This window comes from Symphalangus syndactylus, chromosome 10 (genome assembly GCF_028878055.3).
Source record: "Symphalangus syndactylus isolate Jambi chromosome 10, NHGRI_mSymSyn1-v2.1_pri, whole genome shotgun sequence".
Lineage (NCBI taxonomy): Eukaryota > Metazoa > Chordata > Mammalia > Primates > Hylobatidae > Symphalangus > Symphalangus syndactylus.
Window position 1 is genome coordinate 98,484,845 of NC_072432.2, and position 17,088 is coordinate 98,501,932.

The 17,088-nt window shown below is 39.6% G+C and overlaps 1 protein-coding gene across 1 annotated transcript in view; it reads right to left on the reverse strand.

The window, feature by feature from the left end:
• CLSTN2 (calsyntenin 2) overlaps positions 1-17,088 on the reverse strand; it is a 641,559-nt gene that overhangs the window by 393,260 nt on the left and 231,211 nt on the right. Inside the window, exon 2 of the mRNA XM_055295244.2 lies at positions 4,660-4,782. Within this exon, the coding sequence (XP_055151219.2) occupies positions 4,660-4,782 (123 nt within the window). The remainder of the gene's footprint in view (positions 1-4,659; positions 4,783-17,088) is intronic.

Below are 17,088 nucleotides of genomic sequence, written 5' to 3' on the forward strand. Positions count from 1 at the left end.
TTATGCCTGATCATTCTCTGCAGCCCTGTCCTTATAAAAGACAAGTCCAGACTGGCCCAATGTAGACAAATGAGCAGTTCTGTCATCTCTGAAAGGCAATCTAATTCCCTTCCAATTTAAAAGTCTCTACAGTTTCCTAACAGGCCTCGGTGGGGCACAGGTAGAAATTAATAAGTTCATGGTGTGCCCAGCTTGCTTTCATTATCATTTTTTGCCATGCAGCGGACAGGATTTTCATTATTACTCAAGGATTTTCTTTTCTGTATCTGATTCTCTAAGAAGGTCAAATCTACAGAGCTCAGACACTGGGTTGAGAATTGAGTCAAGTCTAGTGAACTTGACTGAAGTCTGAGGGAGGTTTCATTGACTGAGCATCAGCACTTTACTAATCAGGTGGGGCAGAGATGAAAAGGAAATATCCCAGGGAAAGATAATTTAGAGTAAGTGCTGAGAAGCCCTGGCTCTAGATTCAGCCCCCGGCTAGCCTGCTCTGGGATGCTAGGCAAGTTGCTCAGCCTCTCTGAATTAGTTATCTCCCCTGCCAAACTGGCGGGGAGGAGGGTATGGAATAGGAAACTCAAATTTATTCAACTTCTCCTATATCTTGAATCATTGCAAAATGTGTCACAGACACTCTTTAAATTTCATCAAAACAACAAACAGCCCCTGGAAAGCATTTTACAGATGATGACAGTAAGGCTACTACTAAATCACACCATCAGAATTAACCTTATGAGGGCCAGGGACTGAGCGACTTGGGTGGTGTGAATGAAACTGCAAACTCATAAAACTTTTCTGGAAAGTAATATAACATGTTTTACAACCTTTAAAATGTTTGGCCAGCTAAAATTCTGGAAATCCATCCAAACAACAGAATCTGAAATGTGGACACATGTTATAATAAAAGAGAATTGGAAATAGACAAACTGCCAATCAGAGAAGGGTAAACTCTAGAACACTCATTAAATAGGAAATCATGTAGTCATTTAAAAAGTTGCAGAAAATATGTAATAAAATGGCAAATTTTCATTAATGTGAAAAAATAAGTTATAGTATTCAAAATGAGGTATAATAAGAAGTTTTTGTTTTTGTTTTGAGATAGGGTCTTGCTCTGGAGTGCAATGGCACAATCTCGGCTCACTGAAGCCTTAACTTCCTAGGCTCAATTGATCCTCCTACCTGAGCCTCCTGAGTAGCTGGAACTATAGGTATGTGCCAACACACCCAGCTAATTATTAATTATTATTATTATTATTTTGTAGAAACAAGATCTTACCATGTTTCCCAGGCTGGTATCAAACTCCTGGGCTCAAGCAATCCTCCCCTCCTCAGCATCCCAAAGTGCTAGGACTACAAGCATGAGCACCCAGCATGATCACAATTTTTGAATGAAAAAAAAAGGTAGAAAAATGAGAAGAAGGAAAGATACTAAAATGTTAAAAGAGCCTTTCTGGGGTTATGAAAACATATACCTCTTGCTTTTACTTTTTCACTGTATTTTCCACAGTTTCTACAATAAATACTTATATATCTCACTTGTTATTGTCATAATCAGGAGACATACCATAAAAGCTATGTTAAATCTTTGAATTTTGCACTTATATACAAAATGCAATCATAATATTTATTTAAATGAAAATCATGTGAGATCATGTATGATTCTAAATGATATATTGGCGGAATCTATGTGTAAAACATTTTTCTTAAAAAAAAAAATTAAACTAGGAGACAGATAAGAGAAATAAGAGCATAAATGGTATGGATGGAACTGTCTTCCACAAAGCTTAGAGTCTACCTCCTGGGCTAAATGAGAAATAAAGACCACTGGGAAAGTGGTGGGAAAACTGACACACAATACAAAAGCAGCTGATAAGGGAGGACTAAAAGCTTCAGTTGACTTCGAGGAGTGATGGAGTTGGCAGATATGAATTTTTCAATTTTATGAGAATGATAGGGATCTGAAATAAATCTTCTGTATTTTCTTTTTAAGATAAATGTTTTAAAATAAATGCCTGCAGCATGGATGGATGGCTAGTGCCCGTGTCCTGTCTTAGAGCTGGTCATAAATAACACTGAGAAAAATAGCTCTGGCCATTCTAAAAACCACCTTTATTTTTTACTCCTAAGAGCTCAGAGGATTATATTTTGATGCATTAAGCTAGACTCTTTTAAGGCAGCTGCAAATAATAGAAGTATAGAAGTTGTCTTTAAATGGAAATAACTACTCAGGGCTTGGCTTAGAAGGAAACCATGGTTTCAAAAACTGTCTGAACAGTTGTGGGTGCATCTAATGGTCAGAATATAAATTCAAGTTTAAAGGCATTTGGTGGGTTTCTGACTTAAGGAAATCCTTTTGTGAGCCTTCAGATGAAACATTTAATTCTTCTTCAGCCCTATAACCAACAAACTTAAATAACCTTTTGTAAATCCAAACTTTCAAATATCAGATTTGCTTGAGGTATTTTTTTTCTATTGTGGTCTGTACATTAGAGAGCTTATAACTTTACTGTAGAATAGCTTATTCAACAACTTCGGTTTCCCTTTCACTATTAGATGAGAACAGGACATTAAAGGTAGACATACAATCAGACACATTGCTCATCTTTCAAAGTGCCAGCCTCACCACACTGCAATGACTTCATGTCATCTGATTACTTCCTGTTTGACATTTATTTTCTCTGTCATATTTGAAAGAAGGGTCATATGTTCAGATGGAAAGGTGAATGACAGGATCTTCTTAGTGGAAGGGCCTCTGCATATAGGCTGGGAGGAAAGGGAAGGAGGGAAGCGAGGGGTTCACGCTCACTGGAAAAAGGAAAGCCACTATTCAGCTCTGTATTTCAGATTTATCAAGATAAACCATAATCCTGCATTTTTATGCTAAATCTCCCAATTTCTAAATGTTGTTTCTATTTTTTTTTGCTCTGTCACATAGGATAGAGTGCAGTTGGTGCAATCATAGTTCACAGCAGCCATCTAAAATTCCTTGAGTCAGACGATCCTCCTGCCTCAGCTTCCTGAGAAGCTAGGACCAGGCATGCACTACCATGCCCAGCTAATTGTTATTATTATTATATTATTATTATTATTATTATTTTGTACAGATGGGTTCTGATTATGTTGCTCAGGCTCATCTTGAACTTCTGGCCTCAAATAATTCTCCTGCCTCAGCCTCCCAAAGTGCTGGGGTTATAGGCATAAGCCACTACATCTGGCATCGATTTTTTTAAGTGCATAATAAACCAAACATTTCCATGAACCAAACATTTTTACTAATATTTGTTTAAAAATCTCATTTCTGGGGCTTGCTGATAATTGCTGACTAAGCCCAATACCATTATTAGTTATGTCCAAGAAAGAGATGTGTTAGAGTCTTCCTAGACTGGCAAAGAAGGTTTAGGGAAGATACTTCATCTTTTGTGGTAAAGACTGCAAGGAGTTTACACCTCCAACCGGCATTTGGTAAAACTGGGACTTCTGAGGGTGATTGGGAAATGTATGGAAATGCCTTAATTCTAAAGATCACAGAAGTCACAGGTACCCTTGGTGGTTTTCATTCTACATAAAATAAAGCTTTCTTCTGAGAGTAGAGTATCTCCCTCACTCTTTGCAAGAATGCTTATGGGTTTATCTTCACATAATACTGAATTTCCCCATTTAATATAACTACCTTCTCGCTCCATACTTTATAATATTCCATAATGAAAAATATCTTCACAAAGCTTATCTCTTAGAAGTGCAGAAGAACCCCCTTTTCTCTGCCCAAGCAGCTCATAATGTAGCAGGCAAACTGTCAGAAAAAAATAGACTTCATCGTGGTGAAAACCTCAGCCTGGCACCCATATATCATAAAGCAATCTTCTAGAAATCTTGAAAACCTTCATTAAATTTCCTGTCTTTCTCCCGACAGTTATAAAATGTTAACAATATTACTCATGATGCAGGCATCTTCAGAAATCCTTTGTCTAATCCCTCCTCCCACTGCCATGACCAGTCCCTTCTCTTTTCCAAAATCCACGGAAGCATGACGCATAGCCGAGTTCCTCATTCACCCCTCCTGGGGCCTACCCCTTGAAGAGGGTCCGAGGAGGAAGCAGAGGTAGCCTTGATGATAGTGAGAGGCTCTCTAGCCACAAGAGGGAAATATGGCACTGCCTTGGGATTCCTCCTCCGAAGACACACCCACTTGGAAGCTCAAGGACAAGACCCTGTGCCACTCTTAGCAGATATTTCCTGGTCTTTTTTTTCTCTCTCTTTTCTCTTGCCAATTTACCAAGCTATGAGTCTCCACTTATCAATTATATGTGGGTAGTGGGGCCACTGGGTCATCTCTCTATGGGTAAAATTCCCCTAAGAACCTTACTAGCCCAACTTCTCCAACTCCACAGGCCACTTCAGCAATTTACCGCTCCTTAGAAGAAGAAGAAACAAGGGTCTTGCACTGGAGGCAACATGAAGGAAAAAACAAACAAACAAAAACATAAGGATAGCCAGAATCCATCCCAGAAATAAGAGGCATTCAGCTTTAACATCACAGGCTGATCTAGAGACGCACAGGGTGGTGACAATAGCTATAAAGCCATATTCAGGGCTTTGTGGAGGTTTCACAGCACATCTTCAAAGTGAGCCAGGCCCAGCCATACGAAGCCACAATCTCACCTGCAAAAGGAACCGGTGCATCTTTATCCAGGGCTACCAGTGGTGGGTCCAAAATGACTGTGTCATTGTTCTCAGTTATGACTCCATGATATGAAGTCTCGATCCATGGCTTGTGCTTATTGACTAGAAAATAGGGGGAAAAAAACAAAAAGGATCATTATTTAAATAACAATCCTATAATAATGTATTATTAAGATTGTATATTTGCCCAATCATAGGCTCTCATCCAACAATCCCATGAGAGACATGGAACATGTTAATCCCATTTTAATCCAGAAAAGCTTCAGAGAAGTGCAGGAAGAGGTTCAACACCTCACCCAAGGCACTCAGAAGGTGAAAGACAGCATTGACTATCAAACACTGTTTAGCCTCTAAGACCATGGGTTCTTCACCTCGTCAAAATCCCATTATTTGTATGTCTGGATACCCAGGATAGATAGATATTATTGAGAACTGATTGAAAGCTTTAATTCTGTAATGCTACCATCTATTAATAGATGTTTCAGAGTTAAAAGTCCTTTGTCACTCAATAAACTAGCATTTACTACTATGTATGCTCAGGTTTCTGACCTCAACCAAATCTGATCCATCATTAGAAGTTACTGCATTTTAAATACATGTATACATGTATACACACACATATGTATAAATATCATTATATATGCAAAGATACAACAGATATTTTAATATTTTCTGATCATTTAAAAACTGTATCTCAGTGGTCTAAATTATCTAGTAACAAATTGTTCTTCAATAATTTGACTAACTGAATTAAATATTAATCAATGAACAATTAATACACTGAAAATACATATCAAATATATTTTATGGGTTGAATTGTGTCCTCTACATAAAAAAAAATACATTGATATCCTAACACTTAGAATCTCAGAATGTGCATGTATTGGGAGATAGAATCTTTACAGAGGTAATCAAGTTTTAAAATGTCATTAGGGTGGGTCCGCATCCAGTATGATTAGTGTAGTCATATAAAGGGAAAATTGTGGCACAGAAATATGCATACTGAGAGAATCTCACGTGAAAATAGAGTTTTGCAGCCCCAAGCCAAGGAACTACAGGAAGCTAGGAGAGAATCCTGGAACGGAGCCTTTCCTAGAGCCTTCAGAGGGAACCTGGACCTGCCAACACCTTGATTTCATATTTCTGGCATCCATAAATGTGAGACAGTAAGTTTTTGTTCCCAGATTCCCAGTGATATGGTTTGGCTCTGTGTTCCCATCCAAATCTCATCTTGAATTATACTCCCATAATTCCCACATGATGTGGGAGGGACCCAGTAGCAGATAATTGAATCATGGGGGTGGTTTCCCCCATACTGTTCTCGTGGTTGTGAATAAGTCTCACGGGATCTGATGGTTTTCTCAGGGATTTTCGCTTTTACAGCTTCCTCATTCTCTCTTTGCCTGCTGCCATCCGTGTAAGACGGGATGGTAAGAGGTCCAGTTAAACCTCTTTCTTTTGTAAATTGCCCAGTCTGGGGTATGTCTTTATCAACAGCATGAAAACATACTAATACAGTAAATTGGTACCAGTAGAGTGGGGCATTGCTGAAAAGATACCCAAAAATGTGGAAGTGACTTTGGAATTGGGTAACAGGCAGAGGTTGGAACAGTTTGGAGGGCTCAGAAGAAGAGAGGAAAATGTGGGAAAATTTGAAACTTGCTAGAGACTTGTTGAATGGCTTTCCCCAAAATGCTGATAGCGATATGGGCAATAAGGTCCAGGCTGAGGTGCTCTTAGATGGAGATGAGGAACTTGTTGGGAACCGGAGCAAAGGTGACTCTTGTTATATTTTAGCAGAGACTGGCAGCATTTTGCCCCTGCCCTAGATACTTGTGGGACTTTGAACTTGAGAGAGATGATTTAGAGTATCTGGTGGAAGAAATTTCTAAGCAGCAAAGCATTCGAGAGATGACTTGGGTACTGTTAAAAGCATTCAGTTTTAAAAGGGAAACAGAGAAGTTTGAAAAATTTGCAGCCTGACAATGCGATAGAAAAGAAAATCCCATTTTCTGAGGAGAAATTCAAGTCAATTGTAGAAATTTTCATAAGTAAGGAGAAGCCCAATGTTAATCCCCAAGACAATGGGGAAAATGTCTCCAGGGCATGTTCAGAGGTCTTCATGGCAGCCCCTCCCATCACAGGCTCTGAGGCCTAGAATGAAAAAGATGGTTTCATGGGCTGGGCCTCTGAGCTGTGTGCAGCCTAGAGACTTCGTGCCCTGCATCCCAGCTGCTCCAGCCATGGCTGAAAGGGGCCAACATAGAGCTTAGGCCATGATTTCAGGTGGTGCAAGCCCCAAGTCTTGGTGGCTTCCACATGGTATTGAGCCTGCGGGTGCACAGAAGTCAAGAATTGAGGTTTGGAAACCTCCACCTGAATTTCAGAACATGTATGGAAATGCCTGGATGCTCAGGCAGAAGTTTGCTGCAGGGGAGTGGCTCTCATGGAGAACCTCTGCTAGGGCAGTGCTGAAGGGAAATGTGGCATCAGAGCCCCCACACGGAGTCCCAACTGGGGCATTGCCTAGTGGAGCTGTGAGAAGAGAGCCACTGTCCTCCAGACCCCAGAATGCTAGATCCACTGACACTTGCACCTGTGCCTGGAAAAGCTGCAGGTACTCAACATCAGCCCATGAAAGCAGCTGGGAGGGAAGCTGTACCCTGCAAAGCAACAGGGGTGGAGCTTCCCGAGACCATGGGAACCTACCTCTTGCATCAGGGTGACCTGAATGTGAGACATGGTGTCAAAAGAGATCATTTTGGAGCTTTAAGATTTGACAGCCACACTGGATTTTGGACTTGCATGGGCCCTGTGGCCCTTTTGTTTTGGCAAATTTCTCCCATTTGGAACGGTTGTATTTACCCAATGTCTGTATCCCCATTGTATCTAGGAAATAACTAGCTTGCTTTTGATTTTACAAGCCCAAAGGCAGATGACACTTTAGACTGTGGACTTTTGATTAATGCTAAAATGAGTTAAGACTTTGGGGGACTGTTGGGAAGGCACGATTGTTTTTGAAATGTGAGGACATGAGATTTGGCAGGGGCTAGGGGCAGAATGATATGGTTTGGCTCTGTGTCCCCACCCAAATCTCATCTTGAATTGTACTCCCATAATTCCCATGTGTTGTGGGAGGGGCCAGTGGGAGATAATTGAATCATGGGGGCAGTTTCTCCCATATTGTTCTCGTGGTAGTGAATAAGTCTCACGAGATCTGATGGTTTTATCAGGGGTTTTTGCTTTTGCGTCTTCCTCATTCTCTTTGCCTGCTGCCATCCATGTAAGACGGGACTTGATCTTCGTCGCCTTCTGCCATTATTGTGAGGCTTCCCCAGCCACGTGGAACTGTAAGTCCAATTAAACCTCTTTCTTTTGTAAATTGCCCAGTTTTGAGTATGTCTTTATCAGTGGCAAGAAAATGGACAAATACACCCAGTTTGTGGTACTTTGTTACAGCAGCCCTAGCAAATCAATACAGTATACTTATATCAGCAGGTAATAATGAAGAGTAGAGAACTGAAATAAGACTGTGCCAGGAGTTTTCACCTCATCTGGTGAAAACCCAGTTCTTGCTAATTCCTTCCCCTTGTATGTCTTGTTTGATGGGTTCTAGCCCAATCCACTCTCTGGATGGCTGCAGGGGCCTCCTGACTGGTCTGTCCATTGGAAATCTTGCCCTACTCCAGTCTATTCTGCACACTGGTATCAAGAGTGATCTTTCTAAAACATTAATCTGATGAATCAACTGTGAGCTGCTTGGTTTCTCTTTTTTAGTCCCCCCCCGCCCGCCCCCAATACCCTCACAAAAGTCTGGATACAGAGTAGGTACATTAGATTCAAAATAACAGGTTAGAGAGGGGTCTAGAATAATCAACATTCTTCCGATGCCAAACTTCACACCCTAATTCATAGTTCGAAAGGTGTGGTCACATATGCAATGCTTCCCACAGCATCCTGGGAGGTAGACATTATCATTACAAAGATGAATAAACTATCTCGACAAGGTATAACTTTCCCAAGGTGATTATACGGTTAAAAATTAATAAGTAGGAAAACCAGAAACTCATACTTTGTGATATCTGAGAAGTGCACACACACACACCATATAATAATACATATAATATTATATATTTTATATATATATATATATATAAAATATATTCCTATGTGAGAACTGGTGAATAATATGTGAGAACTGGTGAAAACCCAGTTCTTGCCAATTCCTTCCCCTTGTATGTCTTGTTTGATGGGTTCTAGCCCATCCACTCATATGTGGATGGCTGCAGGGGCCTCCTGACTGGTCTCTCCATTGGAAATCTTGCCGTATTCCAGCAAGCATATTATATATATATATATTTATATATATATGATATAATATATATATAATGCACATGATACAGTATATATTTTATATATTACATTACAAATTTTTCAGTAGCCACAGCAAAGTGAAAGCTTATAAAATTGAGAGCATTTCTGAAGCAGTGGCTGTCCCCTTCCCACCTCATCATCCTTCAACAGGTCAGTTTAGAGCTGTTCCAGGAGCAGTGGCAGACTCAACCAGGGCCACCATTTTGCTCCTTCTCACCCATTCCACAGCAATCACAAACTAACTGGAAAGCAGTCTAATGAGGCAGGGACATGTGCCTTGCTATTCTCAGGTCTTGGCCCCTGAAACCCATTTTTCCGGATTGGACCATGCCCAGGGCAGAGAGAAGCTCTGGCCACTGCAGGTGTGAATTGGACAGTAGGTACATCCATTTTCACATTTTGGCATTCAGACTGATGCTTCATTATGGACCCTGGAAAAATTACAACCACCCTGGGCTATCCCCATACTCCTTTGCTCTTTTATTAGCCATCAACACAAATGCAATGTAAATAATTTGCAGCTGTTGGGAGAAACAATTAACTCTTTTTTCCCCTTAATTAACCTAGGGGCCTGTTCATTAGAACAGTGTACAAAGCATACGCCAGGAGCTCACCCAGTGTTTCAGATTCATTGTGCCTATCTAAATGGTCTAAATTAGATAGGTTCAGCGGCAGGCAATGAAATCTAAAGTTGCAGTTCCTGGTTTTAGCCCTGACTTAGCCACTTTTGCCTGGTCCTATGTGAATCCGGTGGCTTCTCAGAGTTTCAGTTCCCGCGACTGTAAAATGCTGATGGTGATGCCACTTACAGTGTTGTTCTGTCATTCATACGTCCTGTGCTAGACACACAGCTGCTACTTTTTCATTACTCAGACTCACCACCGTGCTTGCTGGGCAGTGACAATGTCTGCAGGAGAGGTGATTTATAGACCAACCTTTAAGTTGAGGTTTTTCCCTCATTAGGAAATGGGCTGACTTCCTTCTATGCACAGGTCTGCCTTCCTTTACTCCTCTCTGTTACTACTTGTTAGTTGGGCACCTATCACATATTAGGCATTTGACTTACATACATTCATTAATCCTCACAACAACCCCATTGGGTAATACTTTCTCATTTTGCAGGTGAGTAACTGAGGCTTAGAGGGATTTAAATGTTCTCATTTTGGAAAGTAAGAATGCTAACATGCCCTGAATTTTCTCCCTTCTTTCCCACATTCTAACTTCCCTCACATCAGGATTTTTGCTTTGTCAAGATTGATTCATAAACAAAATTGCCTTCTAGCCTTTGTCTACAGATCAAATCATCAGGGTTGCAAACCAATAACTTAATTTACATTAATTCAACTACGAAGATATCACTCATGGCTGAGCCAAGTATTGTACAGTAATTACTTATTCTTCTTAGTGGTCAAATGATCATTTTGAGGACAACATTATTTGCATCCGGATCAACTGGATTCTTTATTTTTTACTCCATCAAATGGCTGAATCGTGTTCCTATGATCATAGCTTGCACCACATTTGGAAGCAGCCTCCTTTGTATATTTTTGTTTCTTGAATTTAATGATTGCCTTTTTATTTCTATTGAGTAATGAAACACAAAATTTCTTCTCTGAGCTCAATTATGTTATAGCTTTTAAATCATCCCATCATTACTTGTTCTTCATTTGTAAAATGAAGATACTTATTTCTCAGGAATGTTGTGAAAATTGCATGAAATGATGTATGCAAACATAATACCCAGGAACAGAGCAGGCATTCAAATACTCATAACTCCCCCTACCCCATCTCATGATCCTGGGTAGCTAAGGTGTACCCTTGCACTCTCAGAAATATTCTATCCAGCTTCATCCATTCTATAAATATTAATGGAGTATCCAAAATGTACAGAAAACATACTAAGCATTGAGATAAAATGAGAAAAAAGTCTTTTAAAAAGCATCTGACAAAATTATAATTAAAACTATTAGTAAATGAAAAATAGAAAACAACTTTCTTAACCGGATAAAGAACTTTTACAAAAACCTATAGCTAATATTATACTTAATGGTAAAAGAATAAATGCTTTCCTTCCAAGAGCAGGAAGAATACAAGGATGTCCACTTTCACCACTTCTATTCACATTGTACTGTAGGTTCTAACCAGCACAATAAGGCAAGAAAAATATGAAATCGGAAATGAAAAAGTAAAATTGTCATTATTCACAGGGAACATGATCATCAGTGTAAAAATTCTATGGAATAAAAAATGCTATTAGAATAAGAGTTTAGGAAGGTCAGAAGATAGAAAGTCAATATTAAAAAAGCAATGGTATTTCTATGTAGAAACCAACAATTGGAAATTTCAATTTAAAAAAATTACTGTTACAATAGTATCAAAAACATGAAACACTTAGCAATAATTTTCAGAAAATATATGCAAAAGTTGGTACACTGAAAACCCTGACACTGCTGAAAGAATTTAAAGATCTGAAGAGGTTTTAATGGAGAAATACACAGTGTTCATTATTTGGCAGACTCAATATACTTAAGATGTAAATTTCCCCCAAAATTGATATATAGATTTAATGTAACTCTAACCAAAATTACCAGCAGGATTTTTGAAAGAATAAGCTAATTCTAAGATGTACATATAAATGAAAAAGACCTGACATAGCTAAAATAATTTTAGGAAAAAAGAACAAAGTTGAAAGACTTACACTACCTAATTTTGAAACTTACTGCAAACCTACCCTAATCAAGATAGTGTGGTATTAATATAAAGATAGACATATACATCAACAGAAAGAAGAAACAGTCCAGAAATAAACACATACATATGGTCAATTCATTTCTGACAAAGGTTCTAAGATAATTAAATGAGGAGGAGAATAGCTATTTTATTAAATGCTCCTGGAAAAAAATGAATATCTATATGTCAAAAAAACTCCAGTTGTATTGTGCTCCATAAACAAAAATTATCTCTACAGGAGTCATAGTCCTGAATGTTGAAGTCAAAATTATAAAACCTTTAAAATAAAGCATATGATAAAATCTTAGTGTCCTTGGGTTAGATTAGAAGGATCCAAAAAAAAAGCATGCCCCATAAAAGATAAAAATGATAACCTCAAACTTTATAAAAATGATACAGTCTTATTTTCTTAAAAACGCTAAAAAAAATTTGTAAGCCACAGACTAGGAGGAAATATTTGCAAAACATTTCATAAAGGTCTTATATCCAAAATATATAAATAATTCTTTCAATTAAATAAGACAATTTGATTTTCAAAAGCAAAAATTGAATATACCTGTCACCAAAATAAATATATAAACATCAAATTAGAGCATAAAAATTTGTTTAACATTAATAGTCATTAGGGGCATGTAAATTAAAGCCACAATAGGATATCACCACACCACCAGTTGAATGGCTAAAATAAAACTTACAATATCAAGTTCTGATAAACATGTAAAGTAATTGGAACTTTTAGACATTGTTGGTAAGAATGTAAGACTAATACAGTCACTTTGCAAAATAGTTTAGCAGCTTCTTATAAAATGACTCAGCAGTTCTATTCCTAGGATTTACCCAAGAGGAATGAAAACATAAATTACACGAAAGGCTTGTATAGAAATGATCACAGAATCTTTATTCAGAATACTTAGTGCCAAACTGGTAACTAAAATGGCCGTCAACTAGTGAATGGATAAACAAATTGCAGTATATCCAGATAATGGACACCCACTCAGTGATAAAAGAACAACTACTGATCCACATAACAAAATAGATGAATCACCAAAGCATTTCACTGGTGAAATGAAGTGAAAGAAGTCAGACAAAAAAGACTGCATGCTATTTGATGCCATTCATATGACATTTTAGAAAACACAAAACTATAGAGACAGATAACAACAGATCAGTAGTGGCTAGGGTTTGGGGTGGGGTGGGATTTGACTGTAAAGGGGAACAAGGGAATGTTCTGAGAAGATGAAACCATTCTGTATCTTGATTGTAGTGGTGGTTATACTTCTGCCTGTGCGCGTTTATCAAAACATATCCAACTTCACACTTAAAAAGATGAATCTTATTCTGTCTGTGTAAATTATGCCTCAATACATGTGGGGCAAGAACAAAGTTCTAGTCCTCAAAGGACTCTCAGACTAGAGAGGTGAACAGTATGGTAAGAGGTTAGGTAAGAAGAGGAAGAGCAGTGTGCTATAGAAAAAGAGAAGTGCTAACTCAGTCAAGGTAACCCAGGATTACTTCCTGGAGGAAGTCATGAGCAGCAGGAATTAAGCAGGCATAAAGGATGTGGAGGGCTCCAAGCAGAAGAACGTGGATGGGCGAAGGCCCAATGATAAAAGCATTTGATATATCTTGGGGGAAATGTAAATAGTTTGGTTTATCTGTAGAACAAAGTTTGAGGGAGCAAGGCCAGCCACAGTGCTGGACTGAGACAGCATTCACATTACCCAGTGCTTTTTGGCATGTACAGAAATTGTCTGGGAGCTACTTCCAAACCCTGGCTTCATGGGATGCTGGAGAACCATCTCCTTTCCAGAAAGAAGTAGTGGCTGTTGATGCCTGTGGCTTGGCTGTTATTCCTTATTTAATCTGTTCCATAGCCTGATGTTCCCTCCCTGAACAAAATGCTTTGTCTTTTTGTTCCAATAGAGTGAGGTTAGTCAGCTTATGCTTCACTTCATTTGAATGTAACTTCAGAAGAACTAAGTTTTTATCAGTTCTTGACAAGATAATATCCCTGGCCGGGTGCGGTGGCTCACGCCTGTAATCCCAGCACTTTGGGAGGCCGAGGCGGGCGGATCAGGAGGTCAGGAGATCGAGACCATTCCGGCTAACACAGTGAAACCCCGTTCTACTAAAAATACAAAATATTAGCCGGGCGAGGTGGCGGGTGCCTGTAGTCCCAGCTATTCGGGAGGCTGAGGCAGGAGAATGGCGTGAACCCCGGGGGGCGGAGCCTGCAGTGAGCCAAGGTCGCACCACTGCACTCCAGCCTGGGCAACAGCCAGACTCTGTCTCAAAAAAAAAAAAAAAAAAAAAAAGATAATATCACTGTTTTCTGCACATCCCATCTGGAGGCTGAGCTGTGTCATATCATGCCCCTTTAGGACTACTTCTTGCCTCTTTCTTATCTCTTTTTCATGATGTTTCAGCATTTGGAAAATGCCCCTGTCTTTGCACTCATGCAGAGGAAATACCAGTGTGATATTTCTGCTCCATTTACACAGAAATTAGGTCTTGCCACCCAATGTGCCTTTAACTAGAGCACAGATGCATTCCTCAGGAGAGCTCCTCAGCTCTCTTCTCTTTGCTTCCACTGCAAAAAAGTGTATTAATGCTCCATCCAAGCGGCAGGACCAAGTGGCTGATGATTTACCTATTGAATCTTTATGCTTTTACCTAAAATTGACCTTCCTGGCTACTTTCTGACCTTTCTGGCCACCCCTGGATCTTTAGAACTCCAATACTGCTCCCTGAGTAAAAGTAAACTATGAGTAAAAAACATGCTTTACTGATTGCAAAATGCTCTAACAAGGTTAACTATACTCTGGTAAATATATTATTCCCATTGTCAGGCTGGTCTTTTGCCTGCCATGCTCAACTTCCTCTTCTGACCTGATCTCCTAGTAGAACTGCTTAGGCCAAGATAGATACTGGACCCTTGGGGTAACTGATGGGTAGAGTAGGCCAATGCATTAGACCTTGAAACTTTCATTTCACAGGCCAGAAACTAGAGCTCATTTGGCAATGGGCACTTGAAATCTTGAGATAAAAGTCAATAGGGAGTTGGGGCTAGCATTCATGCAACCAGCACTCAAAGTTTAGGGGGAGCTGAAAATCCGTTTAAATCAGAGACAGCCATCTGCCAGGAGACACAAGGTTTGAGAGTAGATAGGCAAAGAGAAGAAATGGACCCCAGGTGGCTGTAGGCAACACTGAGGCACCTCTCCACTCCTGTTTTCCAGCCCATCCCCTGCTCACCTTTCACAGACTCATCAGCCTTCTGTGGGGTGTCTGAGGCTGCCAAGTGAAGCCTTTCAATGGTTATTCTCCTCCAACTTTTAAAAGAAAAATTGTACTAGTTTGAGTATCTGTTCTTGTAATAAAATGATTCCTAACTATAATTATTATAATAGCATTTTGAAAAGTATTTTTATTCTTTGCTTCAAGTCAGGCTGGGATAGGATCCTTGTCTAGGCAAATCTGATTCTGCCCTTCCTCCACTAGGATATTAGGCTAGGAAGCTGTCCTGCCCACCACTAGGAGATTAGATGAGGCTACCCTAGGCCCCAAGCTCTCTAGGTTATCCAGGCTATCTACCCCTGTGCCCACACTCCTGACTCCTATTCCTTCGTCCAGGTTCAGCTCACTCCCCTCCCCAGGTTGCCCTCCTGTTCTTCCGTCATCCTGTACTGTCTGCTCTCATGCCACAGGTCTACTGTGTCACCATTGGTTCTTTCCTTGTTCCCATTTCCTGAAGAACCCTGAGGCCCCTTGACGGGGAGGCATCATTCTAATCATGACGATGTCTACAGTTCCTAACACAGTGCCCAGCATATAGTGAGTCACTGGTAAACGAAGTGAGCACACCTTTTCCTTGCCAGCATCTCCAGTACCTGAAGCAATGAGCAGCACTTTCATTCCAATGAGTAGGTATTCCCGTATCACGCAAATACAAAGGGCATGCCTCCCAAATCTTAGGGTGACATTTGTCATCACTTAATTAGAGACAACCTATATTACTTGCTAGAGGTACCAATTAGAGAGTTTTAAATACAAATCCCATGTGTGTGACTCATACATGAAAAATATCCACAGAAGATGAGATTACATTTCACTATTTTAATTGGATTGAAAAAGTATTTGAAGGACAGATGGCTGAGTCATTAATCCTTAACTGCTTGATAGGTGCTTTCAGTGGGGCAGAACATTGCTTTCCTTCCTTCCTCACTTTCCTATTTTCTTTCCATCCATCAATCAATCCATCCATCCACCCACCCATCTACCTATCCACCCATCTACCTAGCCATCTGTCCACTCACCATACCTATTTTCTTCTTTCCTTCCAACTATCATTTTCTACCCATAAAATACTCAATTGTTTAAAGTGTGGACACTCTCAAAGACCTTACCTAATTTCTCCAGCCTGGGAATGAACTATACGGCAATATCCTTTTGGGTAGTGACATGTGAACCAGGAGCAAGGCTAGGAAAAATTGTGCACTGGGGTACCGTGTGAGATTTATGAAACAAATTATAAGTTGTCTTTACACAAGTCATCTGGATCAAGCCAATTGGCCAAAGTTTACCCTAAGACAGACCCTGAGGTTGAGTGTAAGGGGTATTGCAATTAATGTCATAGTGCTGCCATTACATACCAACAGGATATCTTAGTTAAGTCTTTCAAACTTCCCAGGCCTCCACTCTCTTTTATAAAATGGAGGTAATACCAATTCTGCAAGGTTTTTGAGAGGAAGATAAAATGAGACTTTGAGTTGGAGCTGACTCATTGGTGACTAGCACTTTATAGGTTGCCAGCAAAGGCTTTCAGTTCTGCACCTCAGTATCTACAGGCTGGAATCAGGACCCACAGAGGACCCAGCGTGCCCACAACCCAACTGATTCATTGGTAGGATGAAGACCTAACAGAACCCTAGGCTTAACTCCCAAGGGCTGGAAAAATTAGACTAAGTCTATGAAGAAGATCAGGAGCCATGCAGAAAAACATCATTTAGAATACAAAGGGGCAAGGAAAAAGAGACTGTGATTGTTTAATGCTCACATTCACTTGCTAGACCCAGCTCATTTTTTATACAAAATATTTTACCTACTGAACATTATTGGACTGAAGTGTGCATTAAATTGTTATATCTCTAATTCTCCAAGATTGTTGTCACTTCAATATCTCATACTTCATTGCATTTTAAACATCTTTAACCCCTAAGACAGTCCTTAACTTACCTTAGAATTCATTTTAATAAATGTAATTGTCTAAAACTTCTGTAATTGCCATTGACAAACCAGAATCAT